Source organism: Crocodylus siamensis, chromosome 12 (genome assembly GCF_052110815.1).
Source record: "Crocodylus siamensis isolate JL-2025a chromosome 12, ASM5211081v1, whole genome shotgun sequence".
Lineage (NCBI taxonomy): Eukaryota > Metazoa > Chordata > Crocodylia > Crocodylidae > Crocodylus > Crocodylus siamensis.
The window spans coordinates 21,736,595-21,758,335 of NC_143406.1; the positions used below are offsets into that span (position 1 = coordinate 21,736,595).

At 46.8% G+C, this 21,741-nt stretch overlaps 1 protein-coding gene across 2 annotated transcripts in view; it reads left to right on the forward strand.

Moving 5' to 3' along the window:
• Positions 1-15,565, forward strand: part of NAA60 (N-alpha-acetyltransferase 60, NatF catalytic subunit) — a 38,527-nt gene extending 22,962 nt beyond the window's left edge. Inside the window, exons 2-7 of one of the 2 annotated variants that reach the window (XM_090024617.1) lie at positions 1,852-1,967; positions 4,737-4,866; positions 6,016-6,112; positions 8,859-9,093; positions 10,272-10,458; positions 10,992-15,565. In XM_090024617.1, the coding sequence (XP_089880743.1) occupies positions 1,858-1,967; positions 4,737-4,866; positions 6,016-6,112; positions 8,859-9,093; positions 10,272-10,428 (729 nt within the window). In that variant the 5' untranslated portion in view covers positions 1,852-1,857 and the 3' untranslated portion in view covers positions 10,429-10,458; positions 10,992-15,565. Of the gene's footprint in view, positions 1-1,851; positions 1,968-4,736; positions 4,867-6,015; positions 6,113-8,858; positions 10,459-10,991 lie in introns of those variants that run through there. The other variant, XM_090024616.1, reaches the window with a different exon arrangement.
• The last annotated feature ends 6,176 nt before the right edge of the window (positions 15,566-21,741 follow it).

The window sequence follows — 21,741 nt, forward strand, 5'->3', positions numbered from 1 at the left end:
GGTCCCTGTCACTGTGTAGGTCCTGGGACCCTGCCAGAAATAGAGGGGATCCCTGCCCCTGCTTCTTGGCAGAGTCCTAGCAGCTGCACATGGTGGCAGGGAGCAGGACCAGGCCGCTGGCTCCATCGCATTGGGCTTCCCCAGTGGCTTGCAAGTCCTGGGAGCTGCACATGTGCCATGGGGAACCCTGTACAATAGAGGCGGGTTGGCCTGGCTCTGCTCTTTGCTGCCACATGTAGTTCCTGGAACTGGCTGGAGCCGTGTGCCACCAGGCAGCAGTGCCTGCATGAACCACGAGCACCCTGAAGGCCTTGCTACCTGCTATGCGCCACAGGAGAGGGAATCTGTGGGGGAGTCCTCACCCCACACACGCACACCCTGTCCCCACAACCCCGCCACATATACACACACGCACACAGCTCCCAACCACACCACACACACAATATACAAAAGTAAGACTTTATTTTTGAACTATACACAGTACGCAAGCACAAATCATGACAAAAATATTTTTTGAAATTAAATTTAAAAATGTTATAGTAAGTGTTTGACTTTTGGTATACAACTTTTTTTTTCTGGTTCCTTGCCCCCCCGTCCCCATTCCCGGCTTGGATGTGTATCTCTAGTGCACTATTATGGCCTTGAAAATAATTGGTATTCTTGCTGCTTTGCATATAGTAACCTCAGTCTGAGTCGCCTTTTTATGTAGTGTCTTGGATATATGTGGTGGTTCACCAGATGTAGTGTTCCAGATGTGCAAGAGTGAGCACTGCCTGCTAGGCCTGTACAAAGCAGCAAGTATTTGATTTGGATTTGGCCAGTTTGGCTAGACGGTGATTCCATTCAGTGATTCGAATCGCTGTCTCCCGATTCAATTTGGCTTCGGAGATTTGACTGTCAACTCCAACTGAATCTCCTCTGAATCGAATAGGCACTTAAAAGCCATGCAGGGACTTGTGGCAGAGCCCCCCTGCAGGGCAGCGGGTGGCAGTAGGGTTCCCCCCCCCCGGCTTGGCACCCACACAGCAGCAGTGTGGCTTGGCAGGGCCCCGTGCACTGTCTTGGAGCTGGGGCGGCTCCAGCAGTCACCCAGAGCCCGGCAGCACTCAGCCCGAACAGCCCCAGCTTCCAGACAGTGCGCAGCATCCTGCCGAGCCACATTGCGCCCATTCAATGTGACAGCTGCCTCACGGGTGCTGTGGGGGGAGGGGGGCCTTGCTGCCCCATGCTGTGCGGGGGGGCTCTGCCACGAGCCCACAGAGACCCCAGTCACTGCTGCTTCAGCCAGTGAGTGTGGGGTTTATTTTATTTTATTTTTTTTAAGTGCCCAGCTGCTGGGGCTGGGTGGGGCAGCCATGGGGGGGGGCTGGGTGAGCCATCAGGGATCTGCCCATGATCCCCTCCCCCCTCCTTCAGGCCTCCCCCCTACCCCACAATTACCAGCACAGAGCCCGGGTCCAGCTTCCAATTCAATTTGGACTTTTTAATGGGTCTCCCGATTTGATTCAGATTTGAAGATTTGACTCCCAAATCAAGCCGAATCTCCTCCAAATCAAATTGGCTACTGAAGCTTCACACATCCTACTGCCTGCAGTCCAGGTTCCTGGTGTAAGGATGGGAATTAGCGCTGTGTGAACCATCTACCGAGCCATGCTTGTACCAGCACTGATACTGTACAAGTTACATTTACTACATTTGTTTCAGCTCTGAAAGTTCATGTTTGCCTGGGAGAACTTACTTGAAAGCAGATATTCTCCCAGCTCCATCTTGCCTTTGTCGCAGATTCTTTTCAGTGGCTGAGAAGAGTTAAGCATTTGGTTGTGTCCTTAATATGCTTCTCTTGCCTTGTAGGTGTGAATGACAGAGGAGGTGCCCCCGACTGCACTTACTGACATAAATCTGCGTCTTCTCTGCCACGATGACATAGACACAGTGAAACAGCTCTGCGTTGACTGGTTCCCAATTGAGTAGGTAACAGTCCTGGGAGGTGGCAGGGGAGGGGGTGTGTTTTGTAAACAAGAGCTGTGAATTTGACCTTTGTGAAAATACAGAGCCAAGAACAAGTGCAGCAGATGATGTAACAGTTAAAGGCTATTCTATCCAAATCCTGGGCCCCTGGCAGATGTTACACTTAAGACACCAGTAAGCAGAATTTAAGATGACCCCCCCAATAATTACATTTTCCATATGTAGAATCTATAAAGTTATCGTAATTTTCCATGTATAGAATCTAATTGTGGCGGGGGAGGGTACCTTAAATTTGTCCCTCTCCCCACCACTGCAGTGGGGAAAGTAGCAGTGGCAGGTGCAGCTCATTCCCCCACAGCCTCTGCCCCCTTCCTGTTTCCCCCCCCCCACCCCAGCCTCTACCCTTTCCCCCTTACTGCTTGCTATCAGACATGCATGGCTCCGGCTCCAGCCTCATTCTCTCCTGGACATGGGGTACATGCAAGCTCCAGCTCTTGCCCAGCCATGTACCAGCACCCAACAGCAGGGAGGGAGCAGAGGCTTCAGTGGAGACCCGAGGCTGCTGCAGCTCTGACTCTGGCTCCAACCCAGCTCCCCCCTCCCCCTCCCCCTCCCCTTCCCCTTGTACTCCAAATCCAAGACAAGGTGATTTCCTCCCCATGTTGAATATGGCGGTGGGGGGACAGCAGCACGGATGGACCTTGTGTTGGATTTGAATAAATACAATAATTATGTCTTTAGTAGTGGGGCCATGTGTTCATGTAGTTAATGGTACAATAAAAACAGGGAACAAGCCACAGAGTTATTACAGAAAATGTGTAATAACTTTTGTGGTTGGTTCCTATCACATCTTAAATTGAATGTGTGGCCAGTACCACCAATCAACTGATCAGTGCTCCCAGCCTCAGGAGCACTGATCAGCTGACTGACACTCTAAGCTGGCCACACCAGGCACTTGGCTTCCTAACTGCTGATTCTAGGTGAGCTCAGGATCATGATCCTGGGCTCTGCCTGCACTGGGAATAGGGCATGATTTGAATCTGGTCTCTAATCCCACAGTTGTGCCTCTTGCTATGCATGTGTAGCATGGACGGCAGCATGTGTACTGAGGTGGTGGATCAGATCTCAGTAGGTCCCTTTATTGAACATCTGCCAGGGGCCCTGATTGCTGTGTAAGGACTTTGTGTAGATACAGGAGTTCACTGCTGAGTTAAGGGATGCTGCCTTTTGATCCCACTGCATGCCTGCCTCCTTTGGCCCCCAGCATCTACTGAAAATGGAGTGGATAGATGTATGCAACCTGCTTTCCTTTGTTGACGTAATATTTTTGTGGTGGTTTTGCACAGGGTCTGTCTCTCCTGGTATTACTTCTAGTCAGCACCTGGGCCCGAGGAGGTGCTTGAGATGTATGGTTATGAACAGTGAAACAGACATGTAGAGCACTAGACCTGAATATGGTTCTTTACCCAGGTGAACTGTGGAAAGAGATTCACGAGCCAAGATCTTGACAACATTGCATAGTTTCTAAATCTAGAAATCTGGAGAAATCTAAATTTGGACATCTCTGAATTTAGAAATCACTAGAATCTGGAAACTTAAAATGCAAAGTATCAGGACTGTTCATTTAATTCTTGTTGACATCTTGTACTGTTAAAATCCTGTACAGGTCTTTCCTGACACCATTGTGTGTTTGGTAGTTTACTAAAATCTGAGGTAAAGAGGTTCATGTTCCAGCATCAAGTTCAGTGACTGGTCCAGTGCTAATTTCTAGTTTCTTCTGTAGCTGTCACTCTGAAGGACTTCCTGGAGGACCCTGTCAAGGTGTCAATCTAATAGTCAGTGAAGCCAACCCATTGCTCCAGGAATCAACTGATAAAAAGGACTAACTTCTGTGCCTTAAACCTGACCATAGGAGTAAATACAGAGTTTTTCAGAAAAGAAAACCATTGCTATTTGCAAAATGTAGAGCTAGTGTATTAAATGGCATAGCTCTTTGAAACAGGCTTTGAGTGATCTCTAAACAGAACATCTTGTTATTAAAATTACTTTTAACACTTGTCCAAAATACTTCCATGCTCACACTTCCATCCCTGTTTTAACAGAAGCAATGCCATGTCTCTTATAGATTTACAGACTGGCTTTCCTGTAATTAAAGTAGAAAGAAATTTAGTTTCTCCATTTATGTGTGCAGTTTGAGACCCCCTGTAGTTAGCACAGATAAATCAATTTGAGAAATGTGTTTGTCAGGTCTTATCCCAGGATGGAGCCTGGCTAGAAAGTGAGGCAAATTGCACAAAGTCTTCAAGAGGTGCAGAGGTTTAAAATTATACAAACCTTTCCCATCTGAAATGCATGTTTTTCTTCAAGTCCTCACAATACCTGTTGAGATGTAGGATAAGAAAAGTATTAGAAGCTGTTTTTAGTTGTTTCTAATGTGGCAAAAAAGTAACAATTGTTTGGGTTGAGGGTCTGTTGTCAGGTATTTGTGTTAAATTTTGTCGCCATCAACAAGGGAATTCTGATGTTTATGGGTTACTCATTTATGTTTAGGCTAGCTTGGGTATCCACCTGTGACTGACCTTTGTGAAAGGGTGCCACCTGCTATATTTCCAATCAGCCAGCAACAGCTCAACATTTATTGCCTGTCCTGATTGAAATGTTACTGTAACTCAAATTCTGAGGAAAGTCTGACTGACTTCAGGATCATGGCTGAATTTGAAATGCTGTGTTCTCAAGGATTCGTGAGTAATGTTGGCTTTTCTTCTCAGGTATCCTGACTCATGGTATCGGGACATCACTTCCAACAAGAAGTTCTTTTCCCTTGCAGCCACTTACAGAGGTGCCATTGTGGGAATGATAGTAGCTGAGATAAAGAGCAGAACGAAAGTGCATAAAGAGGTAGGCAGATTATGCTCCCAGGATATGATATGTCTCATGTTTGTGCCCTGCCGGCCTCCCAGTGATTACATGCACTGGGATCCATCTCTCCAGTTTTCCTGAGCAGTCCTGACCTTATCAAAAGAATGTCATGGGCAGCAACTTTTCTACATGAAAAGAAAGCTTATTGTGAAAGAGAGAAAAAGTAGGACATGTTTAAATTCAGGCTTCCCCTGCTTGGAGTGGGAGAACAATGAATGGGTTCTTAATCCATTAGTGGTGTACAGATATTGACCAGCAGCACTTTTCTGCAGACCACTGAATTCTGTGTTTGTGCAGACAGGCATGATGCATTACAAACTGCTTCATTTATTCATATTTTGCTTTTTCTCAAATGCGCTTTAGCTGTGATTACACTTTTCTTTGTTCCTGAGAGAGCAAAAGAATCTGAGGAGCAGATGTACGTATAGCAGCACTGCTTCTGCCAGGCATCATTTGGCCTGACAGGTGCTTTCCCTTTATTGAGGCAGTTCTTGGTATCCATATGGAATCAGTGTGCCGTTGTGCATTGCTAGCTTGTTTACTAAGCTTCATTTGGTGACACTTGTGAAATGTCACTGAAATCTGTAGACTTGCACAGGTCCTGCTGAGTTCACAGTTTGGCCTGTAGAACATCACATGGCGGCTGGTGATGTGTGAGAAGGAAAACTGCTGGGGAAAAGTGTGTAATTGCTGGCAAACTGCTGACTTCTGATAGGGACACTTAAACATGGAACTCCATGCTGTGATTTTTAAACTTGTCTCTTTCAGTAAGCAACTATATGTTAAATACATTGAGTTAATATATGTATTCTCTTTAAAATATTAAAGAAACTGTTGGGATTTTTTTCCTACCATAGAGACTGGAAGAAAAAGTTAAAGCAGCGTAACTCTCCCCCACGTACGGGGTCCCATTCTAACCTCTGCAAGCAACTAAATACTTTGTCTTTTTCTTCCATTTAGGAGCCTGTGGGTTCATCTGTTTGTTTTTTTAATTCTCCTTTCTAGCAGTTCTGCAACGATGGCAGGACAAAAAGAATTCTTCTGCTACTTGCTTTGTTTAGCTGATGTTCAGTGCTGTACAGAGATTTCACATTGTGCCGTTTTAATATCTGTCATGTCTTTACTCAGGATGGAGATATCCTAGCTTCCAATTTTCCTGTTGATACTCAAGTCGCTTACATTTTAAGTCTAGGAGTGGTGAAAGAATTTAGAAAACATGGAATAGGTAAGACTATGCAAAATAACCTTTTCTGTTCCCAAGTCCTGATCAGTTATCTAGATTGTTTGTTTGCCTCTTGTGATGTACGTTTAAGTCTGGCTGTATGGGTACAGGCAAAAGGATTAGATGTCTTGAGTCTTCTCTTTTGAGACAGGCTTGCTCTATAAGGGGAATGAAGTTTGCCGTGTGTCGCATTCTTCTGAATAAAGACCGACTGAGAGGACTTGGCATCTGGGGCCATTCACTGGCATCCAAAACAAGAAGGTGGAGCTCTCATCCACTAGGAACAAAATTAGTTGATCATGCTGTACAAACCTTCCTGTAACTGTTTCTCTTGCTTGGAGGCCTGGGAGAGCTGCCATGGACTGAATGCAGTTGGAGATGGAACTCAACTGGCTTCTCCAGGTCAGGGTTGAGTCCACTGCAAAGGACCAGATACAGGCTGCAGCTCTCAAGGAGCTAAATCTGTAGCCCCCCAGAGGCTGCAGATGTTGCACCTTCTCCAGCTTTCAATAAAAATCCTTAAAAAGAGACCAAGGCGGTTGGGATAAAGAACAGTATGAATCCAATTACATCTAGCATGTAGATGCACTAGTCAGCTGTTGTCCCAGCTACGGCCCAGCAGTTGTTGTTGCTGTGGGAAAATCCTACAGCAAAATAGTCTTGCCCTTTTCAGTGTTGCAGGGGTATACTATATGTTTCATGAGCAGACAAAATGTTCTTTTAGTGTGCAGCAGGTACCATCCATATATCCTTAGGTGTCCGGTGCATGGGAATAACATTCTGTTCAAACACTGTCAGCTAAAACAGCATGTCACAACCAAAAAGTGGGTCACAAAAATATTTCAAACGGTTGCAAGCTGCAGCAGGGCAGAGGGATGGTGGGAAGGCAGCTGCCCCTTCCAGCAGGGAAAAGGGGCAGGGGAGAGCTGTGTGGCTAGGCTGACAGCACTGAGGCTGGTGCCTGTGCTCATGGGGGTGGGATAGCTGGGAAATGCTGCTGGGGGGGCCATAACCAGGTTGCCTGGTGCGGCACAGCAGCTCCAGCCTGGGGTGGGGGGGGAGCGGGGCAGGGGTGTGCCACAGACCTCTCCTCCTCCTTTCTCCAGTCCATGCCAGGGCCAGACTCGCTCCTCTACCACCCACATGAGCCAGAGCCACTGCACTGCAGCCCAAGTGGGATGGGAGCATCCGGGAGGGGCATGGAGCTGTGGGTTAGGAGTGAGGGACACCAGCATAGCCCGAGGGGGGCAGGAAACTGGGGCTGGGCACCAGCAGGGCCAGGGGGGTATGGGTTGGGACAGGCCATGGATCTTTGCACAGATGAGTCCTGGTAGGAAAAAGGTTAAGAACCTAGGTTACGAGCTAGAATACTGTGCTGTGTGTGTCCACACAAAGCCCACACAAAGATATTGTACAGCTGGGACCATATCAGACCCAGCATCATTTATTTGGCCTATTCAATAGGTGGATTTATAATTGTAGGAATAAAGGAGTGCTCAGGGGAAAACATTTGCATTTAGGGAAATGCAAACCCAAATCAACATGATAGGCCTTCAAAATGACCAAGAGGAAGAAGACTAGACTTGGTTCATATGCAAGTGAAGTGTTGGGATGAAATCTTTTTAATACAACTGGAAAATTCTTATTCCAAGAGTGGATCCCCCTTTAGTTTTTTCTGAATGTCAGGTTTGAGGTCTCTGACTTACCTTCAGATAACCTGACAAACAAGTGCACCTTTCTGGAGTTTCTCTCCTGAGGTCAGTATATTCTATGCATGCATTAAATCTGGACAGCATTTTGTGACACTATTGGAATTCCACCGACTCCGTAAGTGTTCAGAATCTCATAGCTGTAACAGAACAATACAAGGGAACAATCTACAATTACATAACTGCTGCTGTTGTCTTTCGGGGGGAATGAAGTTTTGAGAGCTCTCAAAAGTTTTTTCCATTTCCACTCTAAATCTAAGCCTTTCACAGGGGAGGCTTTTTTAGTTCCAGGTATTTTCCAGTTAAGTAGTATTTGAGCACTAATGCTCTGATTTTTTTTTCCTCCCTGAAGCAGTTCTAGTTATGTGCTGTCCCTTACCCAGAAAGAAACTAGATTTATTTGGGGGACAAAATTGTGCATTATGAATTTAATTGACTAATTTCCCAGAGTAGGTATGAAAATACAGTATTGCTCAGTTGCATTTTAAGAATAGAGAAGAATATGCAGCTTCTATGTTTAAATGTTCCCCTACATTGACCTAAATCAGGGAGGTTTTGGGTTACCAATAACACATTCCATTCTTGTAAAATGATCATCCCAGATGCAGAGTGGGAGCTGTGCATGGGAACTGTATCCCAGTACTCAGTTCTGGGACTGATACAGGTGCTGCCTTCAAGAGAATTCGGTGATGTAATGCCTCAAATGGTACCTAGCTACACCGTAGCAGATCACTGCTTAGCTTGCAGTGGTCTGTTGCTGGCAAATTTATGGGCACCCCAAGTACATACATGTAGGACCTGTCCCACCATGCATCCACAGCACTGTTACCCACTGTGCAGACTCCCACCAAAACCAAATGGCAGTAATGAGGAAGGAGCTGTCTTTAACCCAGCTCAAGCCATGTCCTGCTGAACATTCTAAAAAGCATCTACAGTGGCTAGTTGTGCTGGTGCAGAGGCCAGTGGTCAGGGTGGCGCTCCAAGCTATCAGTAGGAGGGCTGCTGCCATGTGTGTAAAGCTGCTTTCCCTTTTTTGACAGGTTCCCTCTTACTTGAAAGCTTGAAGGATCATATATCAACAACTGCACAAGACCACTGCAAAGCCATCTACTTACATGTCCTCACCACCAACAACACGGCAATAAACTTCTATGAAAACAGAGACTTTAAACAGCACCACTATCTGCCCTATTATTATTCCATAAGAGGGGTCCTCAAAGATGGCTTCACTTATGTTCTGTACATCAATGGCGGACATCCTCCTTGGACAATCTTATATCCTTTACCTGAGTTTGCTTGGGTGTGGGGCAGGATGCACCTAATTGAATGTGTTGGGTTAAAAAAAATTATCTGGCAAACCAGGCCTTTGTGCAGCTGGTGACCAGTGTCAGTTTAGATCCAGGCTTTGTCATACTGAAAGATTGCTGAGGACTCTTATTACTGCCCTGTTTGAGTCTAACTTGTCTCAAAGCTCTTTTAGGTCATTTCAGTGAAACAGTGGGCCTACGAATTTATAACTGGGCTTGAAACTTTGGTGAATGTGACTTGCTTAGCTTGAGCCAAGCACAATGGGAATGGGTCTTCTACAGCGTTTCCTTAGTATGCCCCTGCTGTCTAACCTTGTAGCCTGTCCCAGGCCTGGGGTCCCCACATGGCTGAATCAATCCTGACCTATGGCGCCACCTGTTGACCCAGTCCTTGCTTCAACTTGAACAGAGGCCACCCTGCTGAGTGGCAGTTTTGACCCTAACAGATGCAAGTTTGAGGCCAGGTACCTTTGAAACACTTCTACTTTGCACATAACTGAAACATGAAACCAAGTCTCAGAAATGAATGTTAATGAGCTAACCTTCTGCCAAGACGGGAAGACGCACAAACTACAAACAGTGTCCTTTTCTGTGTAGATCAGAAACAAGTTAGCTCTTGCAAGTCGTACAGAATGGAGAAACCCCACCAGAATGGAGTAGTGTAGTAGGTAGGTTCAAGAACCAGCTGGAAGCAAGCAGCTCAGTGAGTTTTTATCATATATAATGGCCAGGTGAGTACAAAATAGCAAACTACATCATAAGATATGATTTTAGATCAGTCAGTGAGTAGAGCTGCTTAAAGAAGTTCCATCTCCCAAGTTAGAGCTCTAATATCTCGGTGTCTCTGCTGTCATGGATCATAGTGCCAATAGGTGAACTACTGGGCCCTAAAGAAGGATACCCAGTGGCTATTCAGCTAAATCATTCTATGTGCAGCTGGTAGAGAACACTTACAAGCAGCCTTGTTTCTTTCACTGCAAAGTGAACCCTGCTACTTTAGAAAGTGAGCATTAGTTAAATATGAGAGGCAGCTAACTAGGCTCGCTGTTTAGTGCTAACTTCCTACAAGCTGGTATTGCTATCGTGTTCTAAATTATTCTTTAGTTTTCAGTCTAAACATCCCTGTTGTCCTTAACTGGGGCCCACTGACTACCTACAGCACATTGGATCAACGCTAGCTAACTTGAGCCCATGTTCAATTCCTCAGAGGATATACCGACAAGCCCAGAGCCTTCTTTGCAGCCTTCTACCATGGTCTGGCATTTCTGCAAAGAGTGGCATTGAATACAGCCGGACAATGTGACCTGCACAGAATGTATTCAGAAAACATGAGGTAGGCAATGGGGTGGGAGGAGCATACCATCTCTCCTTACTGCTTTGGACTGCCTCAAGCCAAGGTCAAAACAACCGCATTCCAGTGCCAGAGTAGGTAAAACCCTGCTGTAATGGGCTATAACAACACAGGCTCCAGCTCAGCCTGCAGTTTGGTGCCTTGCAAAGAGCTGCTATACAGGCTGCAGTCTGGGATTCCCCAGTGTTGTATGCTGATAAGCAGTTAACAGCCTAGTCCAGCCTCTTATCACTGACTGTGCTCAGCAGCAAAACATCTGCTTACTTCATTCTGAGGAGGATCAGGGCATGAACCTGGTGTAACTCACGTGAGCCCAGAACAGTAGTAACTGTTCCCTGAACTCCCTCCTGAGTTGGTAATTAGTAAAACATTATCCATTTGCTGCCCACTGAATGAAACATGTCTCCCTTGGACTCTGCTCCTCATGGCACTGGCTCTGTCTGGCTTTGGTGCTTAACATGGAAATAATGGATTTCCCATTATTACCCAGTGGCTGTTCTCTTGTCTTTTGATAGGATCATTCTTCCCTTCATCTTCTGAACCATCCTGCTCTGCACTGATTCCAGTGATGTTGGCTTCCAGTTGTCAGCCCTAGCCCCTTGGAGTTGACCCCTTGCTCCTTGGATTGACCAAGATCTGGCAGACCTTGTACTTGACTTGCCATAGTCCTGATTTCTCATCAACTTGACCCAAAGCCTCAAGCAGCACTGCACAGATTGACAGTCACTCGTCCTGTCAGACATCCTTGTGCTCCAAGCAGGGGCCTTTGTTATCACAGGTCTGTGCGTGCGTTTCACTTCCACTGTTACTCCCCGTGCCTTTGGCCACTTGAATAGGTGCATGTAGCTGCATATGCAGTGCAGTCATCTGCTTTGCTAACCCATAGATACTGAAGGGAATGTGCCATGAGGCTAATTGGCAGACACCAACCAGCCACATTAGAGTCCATGGAACACTTAGGGGCCAATGCCAGGGGTGGAGGTGGGGCAGCCACATCCTCATTCCTGAAGGTGGGTGGGGAATGGGTGCATTCCTTTGGAGCTGTCCTTGCTCATCCTGTTACTGAGTCTGTGTGGATGCTAGGAACAGCTTCTGTCCAGTCACAGGAAGAAAATTGCTGCTGAGATGCCCAGGGAGAGTGTGAGCAACAGCTCCCCCCCCTCACCTTAGGATTTCAACAGCAGCATCTGGTTCAGGCTGCACTGAAGTAGAAGGCTGGGAGTGAAATCGCTGTTTCATAGTGAAATATAAATATATAAATTACAGTATATAGATCAGCCTGCCTGTATCGGAGCTAGAACTTGACCAGGCATGGGTTTGGGTGTGCAGACCCACTGCTGCAGCCAGAGTCCTGGAGAAACAGGTGTGAGGCCCCCTCTTCCCCCTTGCACAGCATCTCCCCTTGAGATGTGGGGTAACCTCAGCAGGATGTTTAGGAACAAGATTTGTGCAAAGATCACTGCAACTTTTCTTTGCTACTGAAGAAAACTAGCTGCAGCTCCTTTGTAGAGTTTCAGCCCAGGGGAAGCCAGGAGGAAGTGTGTCACTGGGCAGCTTTATTGCCTCTTGGCAGGAGTCTGGTATCCCAAATTCTGTTATGGACTCTTCTCCTCCTCCCCTCTTCCCTGTGCCCCCGTCTACCCTGTTGTTGTGTGGCTATATCAATGCAGTGAAATATTTGATCTTTCCAGGATACCTCTCTCCTCATGGGCTCACAAGGCCCTGGTCCTACTTGCTTATTGCATTAGCTTTTAAAAATGGGTCCTAAGTCCATAAAAGAGGAGTGTGTGTTTCTTAGGATGACATTGGAATAGTTCTACCTGCTCCTTACCTCTGCTAATGGGAGTACTTGGAACTGAGCAAAGTGCACATGTTGGTGAATGCCTAGCCCCCTTCCACCTGCTGTACTGAGCCCATTCTTCCCCCTCACAGGGCTTGGACTCACTTTGCTAAGCCCCACAGAGCCATTTTGAAACTGGGACTTCAGCTGACAGAGGAGGCTCTGTACAAAATGGTGTGTAGTATTCTGCTGCTAGCAGACAGCCCTGTGCTAAAGCATGAGCCCAGACAGTAGGGTTGGGGGCAGAATCACAGCTCAGTATATTAAACCAGTCCCTAGATAAATGTCCCTATGGAGACAGAAAGTGTCGGGGTTTTGCAGGCCAGACTTGACCTCCTAAAGTAACTTCAGTTTAGTGAAAGACAAAGCCCTCCAGGTAGCATTGAAATGCATGCAAACACCTAGTACAGGATAACTCAACCTCCAAGTTTTATCAGGACAGCTAATCCCCAAGTGAAATGGGAATAGCTTCTTTCCCTGCTGCTGGCATTGCCAGTCTCTTAAGTAGTGGGCAGCCTTGGCTACGGAACCTCCTTAAACAAAAAGCTGAAGGCACCCATTTTTAATGCAGGTTTTGCTTCATAGCATCATCTCAAACTGTGAGGAGCCAACTGCAGGAAGTGCTTAAATCAGGCTCTGCCCGAGATGCTGGTACCCATCTCTTTATGGGCAGCAGAAAGAACCTCTGCTGGAAGACACTCCTCCTTTTCCAGCTCACCTTGGCACTTGTAGCTCCTTCTGTCCTGTTGCAGGAACAAGTCTAGTTTCAGGACAGATGTGCTTGTTTCTGAATTAAAGCATGCAAAGTAATAGCTGGGCTTTCCTTGTCTAGATCAGGGAACAGCTACTGTTGGGCTGGTCTAAACAGAGGAGCATGGTCCCTAGTGCTGCTTTGCAGTGCAGACATGGTAAATCTGCAAATGGGGATCTTTCCTGCAATGCAGAGCTTGCAGAATAAGAGACTGAAATGAGTCAGGGACAGTCAACATGAAGGGCCTTGAGGGTAACTTATGTCTCATTCAGAATAGAGAGGAAATGAGAGCCCCCACCTGAGATGACTGTGACCACTCACAAGAGCTAGCACTGGAGAGCTTGGGGTCAGTCTGGCTTGCCACTGGCAATGAGGAGGAGGGAGATGTGGGCAGTTCCAGTCAGCTGAACAGTGCTCTGAGGCAGCCAGTTTTCACTTGCTCAAACTGTGAATCAGCATTCCTTCCTCTGCAGCTCTGCTTCCTTTGGGGGAATCCCTTGCTTCTAAACTCAGGTGTGTTGACTAGGGTGCTTCCAGTTTTGGGTGTAAAGTTGTTTCCCGAGGGAGGAGTTGGATTTGCAACACGTGCATGCTCCCTTGAAGGGTCAGCAAGCCCTAAAGCAGAATCTCTGGTTTGACCTTCTTATTTTAACCAACGTACTGTTTCCTTTCATCTCCCTGATCCAGATGTAAATGATACTCTCTGCCGCTGATGCCCTTGTGCTTAGTGGAGTGAACAAGGGTCATAGGAGTCCAGAACTACTTCCCCATCAGAGTAACCAGGGCATTGGCAAACCCTTGGGTATTATTTGGGCAGTGCAGTTCGTCCTTTTTGTTGTGTTTGTGGGGGCTGAGCTGCATAAGTCTACATTACGTAGAGTTTGATAGCAGGTGGACCCATGGATATCATACAGAGAGGTGTTCTCTGTGTCCCATGGCCCAGTGGAGTATTGGACTCTAAGAAAGAAGAATCCCAGGCTATGGAAAATTGGCTGTAATCTGGCCAGCACATCTCTCCAGAATGCCGAGAAGCTGCAAGTCCTTCTGAACTTAAGGCAAGGGGCCTGGACTCTGTTTGCAGGATTTGTTCAGTTTGTTTTTTTATAGTCAAGAGCAACTGCAATGCTACCGTACTTGTGGACTGGGAGATTTTTTACTACTTCTGCTGGAACCCAAGTAGAATTTCTTAAAAACTATTGTCAGGAGGAAGAGGAAACCTGGTCATCTTAGCATGGATGGGTTTTTCTTTGGGTAGTAGTTGCCTTGCAGAACTCTCCATACTTAACCTCTCAGTTTCTCCCCCATCATGCACTTGTCCCAGTGCTGCATTTTAACAGGGGGCTCTAAATGAAGTGCAGGACCAGCTCTCTCTCACACAGGAAAAACTTGGGAAGTGAAAAGGGGAGGATCAGTGTGTTGGAACTGCAGTAACACATGCAGATGCAGGACAAATTCTCCTAAAGTAGGCACTAGGTACAGTAAGATCACCAGCATTCTTCAGGCAGGGCCTGCTATCAGAGCACTCTGAGGTTCTGGGTCTGATTGGACCGAGCTCCCCATTCCTGACTTTGCAAAAAGTCTTTGCCCTTTGCTAGTCATTGTGCATTGGCTAGTTTCAGTCTCCTCCCTATTTAATTGCTAGTAACCTAGATCCCCTGGTTGGAAAAGCACTTTCCCTCTGGGCTGGTGAGAACCCTGCTGGAAGCTTTCCTAAAATGTTGGTTCCAATTAGGTCTCAGTCAGCAGGCTCTTCCCAGGTGGGGCAGATGATATGGAAGAATTTACCAATTTAAAGGGGTCCAAGTGAAGCTGTGTTGAGGCTCCTAATCATGAAGCCAGTCCTAGGGACAGTTCTTTAACCCCACCTCCCTACCCAAGCAGACTGAGTCCAATGCTTAGTTTTTGTTCTCCATCATGTATTCTGCACTGCAGCATAGTGACTGGTGTGGTGTTCATTGAGGACAGTGAATGATCCCTGAGCCAGGATCTCCAGTTGGCTACATCCCTCACTTCCTTGAAGGCTCGAGGATGTGCAGCCAGTCACAGCAGCACCTGTTGTGTTGGTTCCTTCTTCTCTGACTTTTTCTTTAAATGCATTTTTACTTCATCTTGAGGATTTTGTAAACACTAAGGACCCTTTCTTGTGCACCAGGGTTTTCTTTGGCACTTTATTGTCTCTCTGAATAGCTGTACAATAACTGATCTCCATTTTTACGTTTGCCTGGGTTGGAAGTGTTACAACCGTTTTGTATCCTCTGTGTTGCACGTACTAACCTTAAATGCTACTGAAGTGGAGCAAGCCCAGAGACCAGCAACTTGTCCTAGCTTCAGTACACCTATAAACTCTGTCCTCATTTGGAAGGCTTGTCAGCCACACACAGCATCAGCCTGCATCATGTCCCCACTGTACCCTGTTATTTATTGAAGAGTATCTTGCTGCCACTATTGGCCTGTCTCTCTAAATGTCTTCAATTAAAAAGATTCTTTTTCTTTTGTGATTCTCTTGTTTTAGCTAGACTTTGACTGCGGCTAGTGCCTGCAGAAAGCTGCCTACCACAAGCAGCATTACACCTTGTGCTCCCTCAGTGGGGAGATGGTCATTCTCCTTGGGGGTGGGACATATTGACCATCTGCCTAAACATGATTGACAGTTCTGGCACTGGTAAGGAGAATGCTGAGGGCCACTGCTGCAAAGCCTTTCCTTTAGGAAAGTGGTTGGTGAAAGTCTTGGCCATCTCTTCAGAGATGATTGAAGGAACCTGCATTACCTTCCCTAGATATTTGCTGTGCACCCTGCATAGCAGACCTTGGTGCTCCTGCCTGGGCTGCCTTCTGGTCTCTGCACCATTCTGGCACTAGATCTCAAAGATTGACGGGGTGCACCCATGTGTTATTGCTGCTGCTCCAAGCTCAGCCTCAAGCACTCCATTCTAGCTACTGTTTATGCCTTTTTCTGTTACAGGTAGAAGAGAAACTGCTAGTCCCTAAAGGGCTTGTGCAGGGGCCATTACTCATCCCTCATGGTGATAGGCACTGTGTTAGCTACCTGGAATGCAGTCGCTTGTATTCTGTTCTCTGTTCCCCTTCACAAAAGCAACTGTGCCACTCCCGCTAGAGCTGAGCCAACCTTCAGCCTTAAAAGAGCCATTAGAGGCTCCATTGCAGTGACACCTGACTAATGCAAGCATGATGGAGCTGCCCTCTTCATTTCCACTCCACCATAATGCCCAGTCTGAGCCAGTGCATGGCTCAGATTGGGCATGGGTGTTGCTTGCCTTTGGGTATCAATGGAAAAGGAAACCTGAGAGCAGCCTTATCCCATTCACAGATTATGGCCATGTCATGAAAGCTGCTGTTTATCCCAGCGGAGCACGGGGATGAAAGAAGTTATTTCTTTGCAGATAACTTGACCTCCTCCTTGCTGTCCAAGGTACTGTAACTGAAGTCCCCATCCTTGAGCTATATTCTCCTGGCAAACCTCAAAATGGTTTCTAAAGAGCTGAACTAATCTTCTGTTCAGCATCACTCCATCTATCTGAGATGATCACTGATTGCATCCTGTTGTTGCCAGAACCATGGACGGTTCCCTCCTTTGGCCCTCTTAGCATGGAGGCTGGAATGACGGAGGCTGGCTGGACCTATGGTACCCGTAGTGTATCACGCTACCATCTCCATACTAGTGATTGGCAAATATGCTTTATTTATTATGGGAGGCTTGCTCATTTTCCCTTCCACCATGCTGGAAAAAAGTTCAAGGAACTAACTTGTGTGACTGGCTGCAGGCAGTTTGAACCAGCAGCTGTCCTCTTACAGCAGTACGTCCTACCTCTGGGCAGCTGTGCCGCTTCTCCACTGCTTCAGCAGCTGCTCAAGAACCTATATGAATTCTCTTAGATGGGTGGGGCAGAAACTAGGCACTTCAAACATGGAAGGGGGAGTTCTTGCAAATAGATCCAGAGTAATGCTAGCCACTAGCACTTCTCATTCATAGTTTTTCATTTTATAGAAAATAACTTGTTTGCTACAGGAAAATGGGTGGAGGCATCGTGCATTGTGGGATGAAAGGCGAACAAAGAGCAGGTTAATGATGTACTCTAGCAAATTTAAAATGACATGGGCAATACTTCAACAAGTCTTTGGGACCCACTGCTCCCAGTTGTATCACTTGGTGCAAAAACTTCCCAGAATTTTAAAAACCATAAGGCATATATGCAGATGCAAGAAATACGGGGAATAAAGAAGACAAGTTGAAAGCTGCAGCCTATGAAAAAAACGATCCAATTGGCATCACAGAGACATGGTGGGACAGCTCTTATGACTGGAATTTCAACATGAAGGCTTATAGTCTCTGAAGGACAGGTTTGGGATAAGAGGTGGTGTTGCCTTCTACGTCAGGAATACATAACATTGTTCCCTGGTTCAGGAGGAAGAAGACAGCAAAGCAGACTGCATTTGGATGATGAAAGGCAAAAGACATGGCACCAATATAAGGGTGGGAAGCATGAGGGCTGGGAGCATAAAGGCACGAGTATTGGAAGCCCAACAAGAAACTGTCCCAACATGAGGAAAGTAAATCCAGCTCTCTTTAAGCAGATGACAAATCTATACACAAGCTTTGGAATGGTACTGATGGGAGACCAGTTTTCTGGATATCTGCTGGAAGAACAATGCAGCCAAATGTAAAATGTCAAGCCAGTTCTTAAGTTGTATGGAGGATTTTGGCCCTTGTCCTGACCAACAGGGAAGAATTGATGGAGGAAGTAAAGGTGATGGGTAACTTGGGAGGATGCAATCCATAATATGCTAGAATTCCAGATCCTAAAACAGGGAAAGCATGAGGTCAGCAAAATTAGAACACTAGCTTTCACAAAGATAGATTTCATTCAATTCAAGGAGCTAATAGGCATGATATCATGGGAAGACAGATTAAGTGATAAAAAAATCCATGAGGGCTGGGAGCATCTAAAAGGCACAAGTATTGGAAGCCCAACAAGAAACTGTCCCAACATGAGGAAAGTAAAAGAATGGCAAGAGACCAATGTGGCTGCACAAGTTGCTGCTAAAATTGGCTAAGAGGACTACTGATTGGCCAAAAGGACTACCTTTTGTGTGGTTGCACCCCTTGCCACTGATTGGCAGAGGGAGGAGGGGAGACTGCCACCTTGGCTACTCACCTTCGTGCCAGCAGTTTTCCAACCTTTCCCACCCCCAACCCCAAAAGGCTGTGAGGCTGGACCACAGGAGCCACTGGGCTCCCAGCATTTATTTTTAGCAATTTGTTTTTATTCTGGTGCTTCCACACACAATCATGAAAACCGCCATTTTTCACTGTTTCCACAAAAATCACAAAATTGTTATTTGAGTAGGTCCCTAGTAATTATTACTGGGTCCACATCAGAATGACAAGTGGTTTTTTGAGTGCAGTGCCACAGGGGTCTGCCCTGGGCCTGGTGCTGTTCAATATGTTTATTAACAATTTAGATGCTGGCAGGGAAAGCTTGAGCAAGTCACAGATGACACAAAACTGGGAAGGACTGTGAACACATTGGAGGATGTGAGCACAGTTTAGAAAGAACTCAACAGATTGGAAATCTGGGCTAGAACTAGTGGGATGAAGTTCAGTGTGAACAAATACAAAGTGCTACAGCTTGAGGAATAATCAAAAAAACAAATATAAAATAGGTGACCATGGGCAACTGGTGCCACCTTAGTGGGGAAGGGGGGCACATGCCCCCCAGCAACTGGGGGGGGAATTCTCCCACAGCCAATCTTGCCATGGGGGGCGGGAATTCCCCCACAGCCAATTGTGCTGAACAGGAAGTGGCCTCAGCACTTCATCTGGTGCTCCCACTCCCCAGCCAGCATCCACAGAGGGCACCAGCGCTCCTGCCTGCTCCCTCCCCTCCCCCCACCTGTCACCTAAGCAGGGAGCACGGCCTGTCAGGGCGTGCATGTGCTCCCCCATGCACTCCCTGTGGGTGAAAGCTGGCTGGATGGCAGCTGTATGGAAAAGTGAGTCTGCAGTGTGATGCAGCCATTCAAAAGGTGAACATGGTTTTGGGATACATCAACAGAAGCATGAGATGCAAGCCATGGGAGGTGATAGTGCCACTCTACTCAGCACTGATTAGCACTTCATTTGGAGTAGTGTGTACAGTTCTGGACTCCACATTTTAAAAAGGACATGGAGACATTAGAGGGAGTTCAGAAGCAGGCAACAGAGATGATAAAGGGCTTGGAAAATAAGTCATATGAGGTGAGGCTGAAGGAGCTAGGCATATGCAGCTTCTTAAAAAGGTGCTTAAGAGGGTACATTGCAGTCTTCAAATACCTGAAGGACTGCCATGAAGAAGAGGGAGAGCACCTGTTCTCTCTTCCTGTAGAGAAGAGGACGACCAATGGCTGGAAGTTGCAGCAAAGTAAGTTTAGATTGGATATCTGGTAACACTTCTTTGCTGTTCATGTGAGGCAGTGGGATAGACTGAGGGGAGCTGTGAACTCTCCATCTCTAGAGGTGTTCAAGAAGGGGTTGGACAGTCACCAGTCAGGTATGATCCAGGTGTAGCTATGCCCATGTTCTACCATGATTAATTTTCATGCTCCTGGGCTTTGTTGGTTCCCCACCTTTTCTGCTGTATATATCAGGGGGTCTTTAAGCTCTCTCAGAGGCATTGGGTGCTGACTACAGCCAAGGCTAGGAACTTAGCAGTGGCAGGCCCAGTCGCTTTCTGGGACCAAAGCCAGAAGGTCTTGCCCCTCTACTCAGGGTCAGATTGAGTGCCGTGTTTGGGGTCATGAAATTTTACCCCATGGTCATCTTGGTATAGACTGTGGGGGGGGGGGTTGCCTTTCTTAGTAAGGGGGAGCCTGGCTCTCTACCCTGGACTTCTTTCAAAATATTAAAAATATTTTGTAGAAGCAGGACAATGGCTGCCATGGTTCCCCTGCTTTACCTCTGGCAGGTTATGGTATTATGCCTGTGTTGCCTCAGGGTTGATGATAATCTTATGTAGAGTTTAGATTATGGTTTTTATGGGATGGTTTGGTCCCTTCCAGCCCAAGCTATGACAATTTCAGTGGAAAACCTATTTACTCAAGGTGAAGAGAGCAGAACAATATAAAACCTCCACTGTTCAACACACAAGCCATTTAAACCCACTAGCAAGTTGTATTCTCTCTTGCCCGCTAGAAGGCAGTGAAAACTAGTACCAGCCAGTTATGTAAGAGCCATCCTTGCCAGACCACTGTTCATATGATCACACAGTCCTTCGTTCTTGGCCATGGTATGTCTCTACTGCATCTTAGAGTGGTGGAAAATAGCTTCTCTCCCAAAAGAGGCCTGAAAGTCCACAGGGTGTTTAGCAGAAGAAAAAGACATTTCTCCTTGCTCCTTAGCATGGCAGGAAAAATTCAGAACTGGCCAGGACACTAGCTCCTTACCTTTTCACCCCACATACCCTTCCACCACCCCAACCCTGTTAGTCTTCCCAGAGCCTAGAGAGGGAACACATCCCAGATGGTCAAACTTCAGTCTTACCTCAGATAAGGGCTGGGCCCTGCAAGCTATGGAGAATGACATTGCCTGTTCTTATTCATGAGCACAGCCATAATGAGCACATCAGCCCTGTAAACTAACTCTGCCACTAGTTTCAGCTTAAGGCCCAGCCTTAGTCCTAATCTTCAGAAATACTTTAAAGCAGATCATGTTCCAGCTAGAGTCAGCCACATTAAGGTGACATTTTTATTGAGAAGCCATCAGGTTAAATGATGAGTTTAATCATTAGTAATTGTTATGGGAATAGTAGCAAAGAGGAACAACACAAGTAGAATCTAAGAACTCAGGTACCACCAAAAGAAAAGACAGAAAAGCTCAAGCAGCTGTGAAAGGACACCAGGGCACTGAGGTTTGGGTTGGAGGTCAGTAGAGACTAGGTCCCAGAAAGGGGAAGGGGAGGCCTTAAGTCAAGAGTGTCAAACATGGCCCAAGGGACACATCCAACCTGCAGATTCCTGCCATCCAGCCCCTGGTGCTGCCTCTGGGTCTGATCAGAACCATAGGGGACACAGCATGCACCTATGATGTGGGGCTGGTCTGCAGTCCGGATCTGGCCTGTGGACCCCTTTCCCCCCAGCATACCTGATCCAGTGGCAGCTCCAACCCATTTGGGACCTGCTCCATTAAAGTGAGAACAGGCATCATGTGATGCATAATTTGGTCAGTGGCAGCTGTGCTGTACAGTGCCCACCCCAGCAGCGCCAGGACTGCAATGTATGCATCATCTGTTCCAGGCAGGCTGGGACATGCTGTGCATACAGCATAGGTCACAGATGGGCTGGAGTGGCCACCATATGCAACACACCATATATGGCACAAGTCAGCCAAGACGGTCACAGAATCATAGAAAATCAGGATTGGAAGGGACCTCAGATCATCTAGTCCTATCCCCCGCACAAAGCAGGACCAGCCCTAACTAGATCATCCCAGCCAAGGGTTTTGCCCAACTGGATCTTAAACCGCCCTCAAGGATGGAGATTCCACAGCCTCTCTGAGTAACCTGTTCCAGTGCTTTGCTACCCTCCTAGTGAGTAAGTTTCCCCTAATATCCCCTAAACTTCCCTTGCTGCAATTTGAGACCATTCCTCCTTGTTCTGCCACTGCTGAGAACAGTTTTGC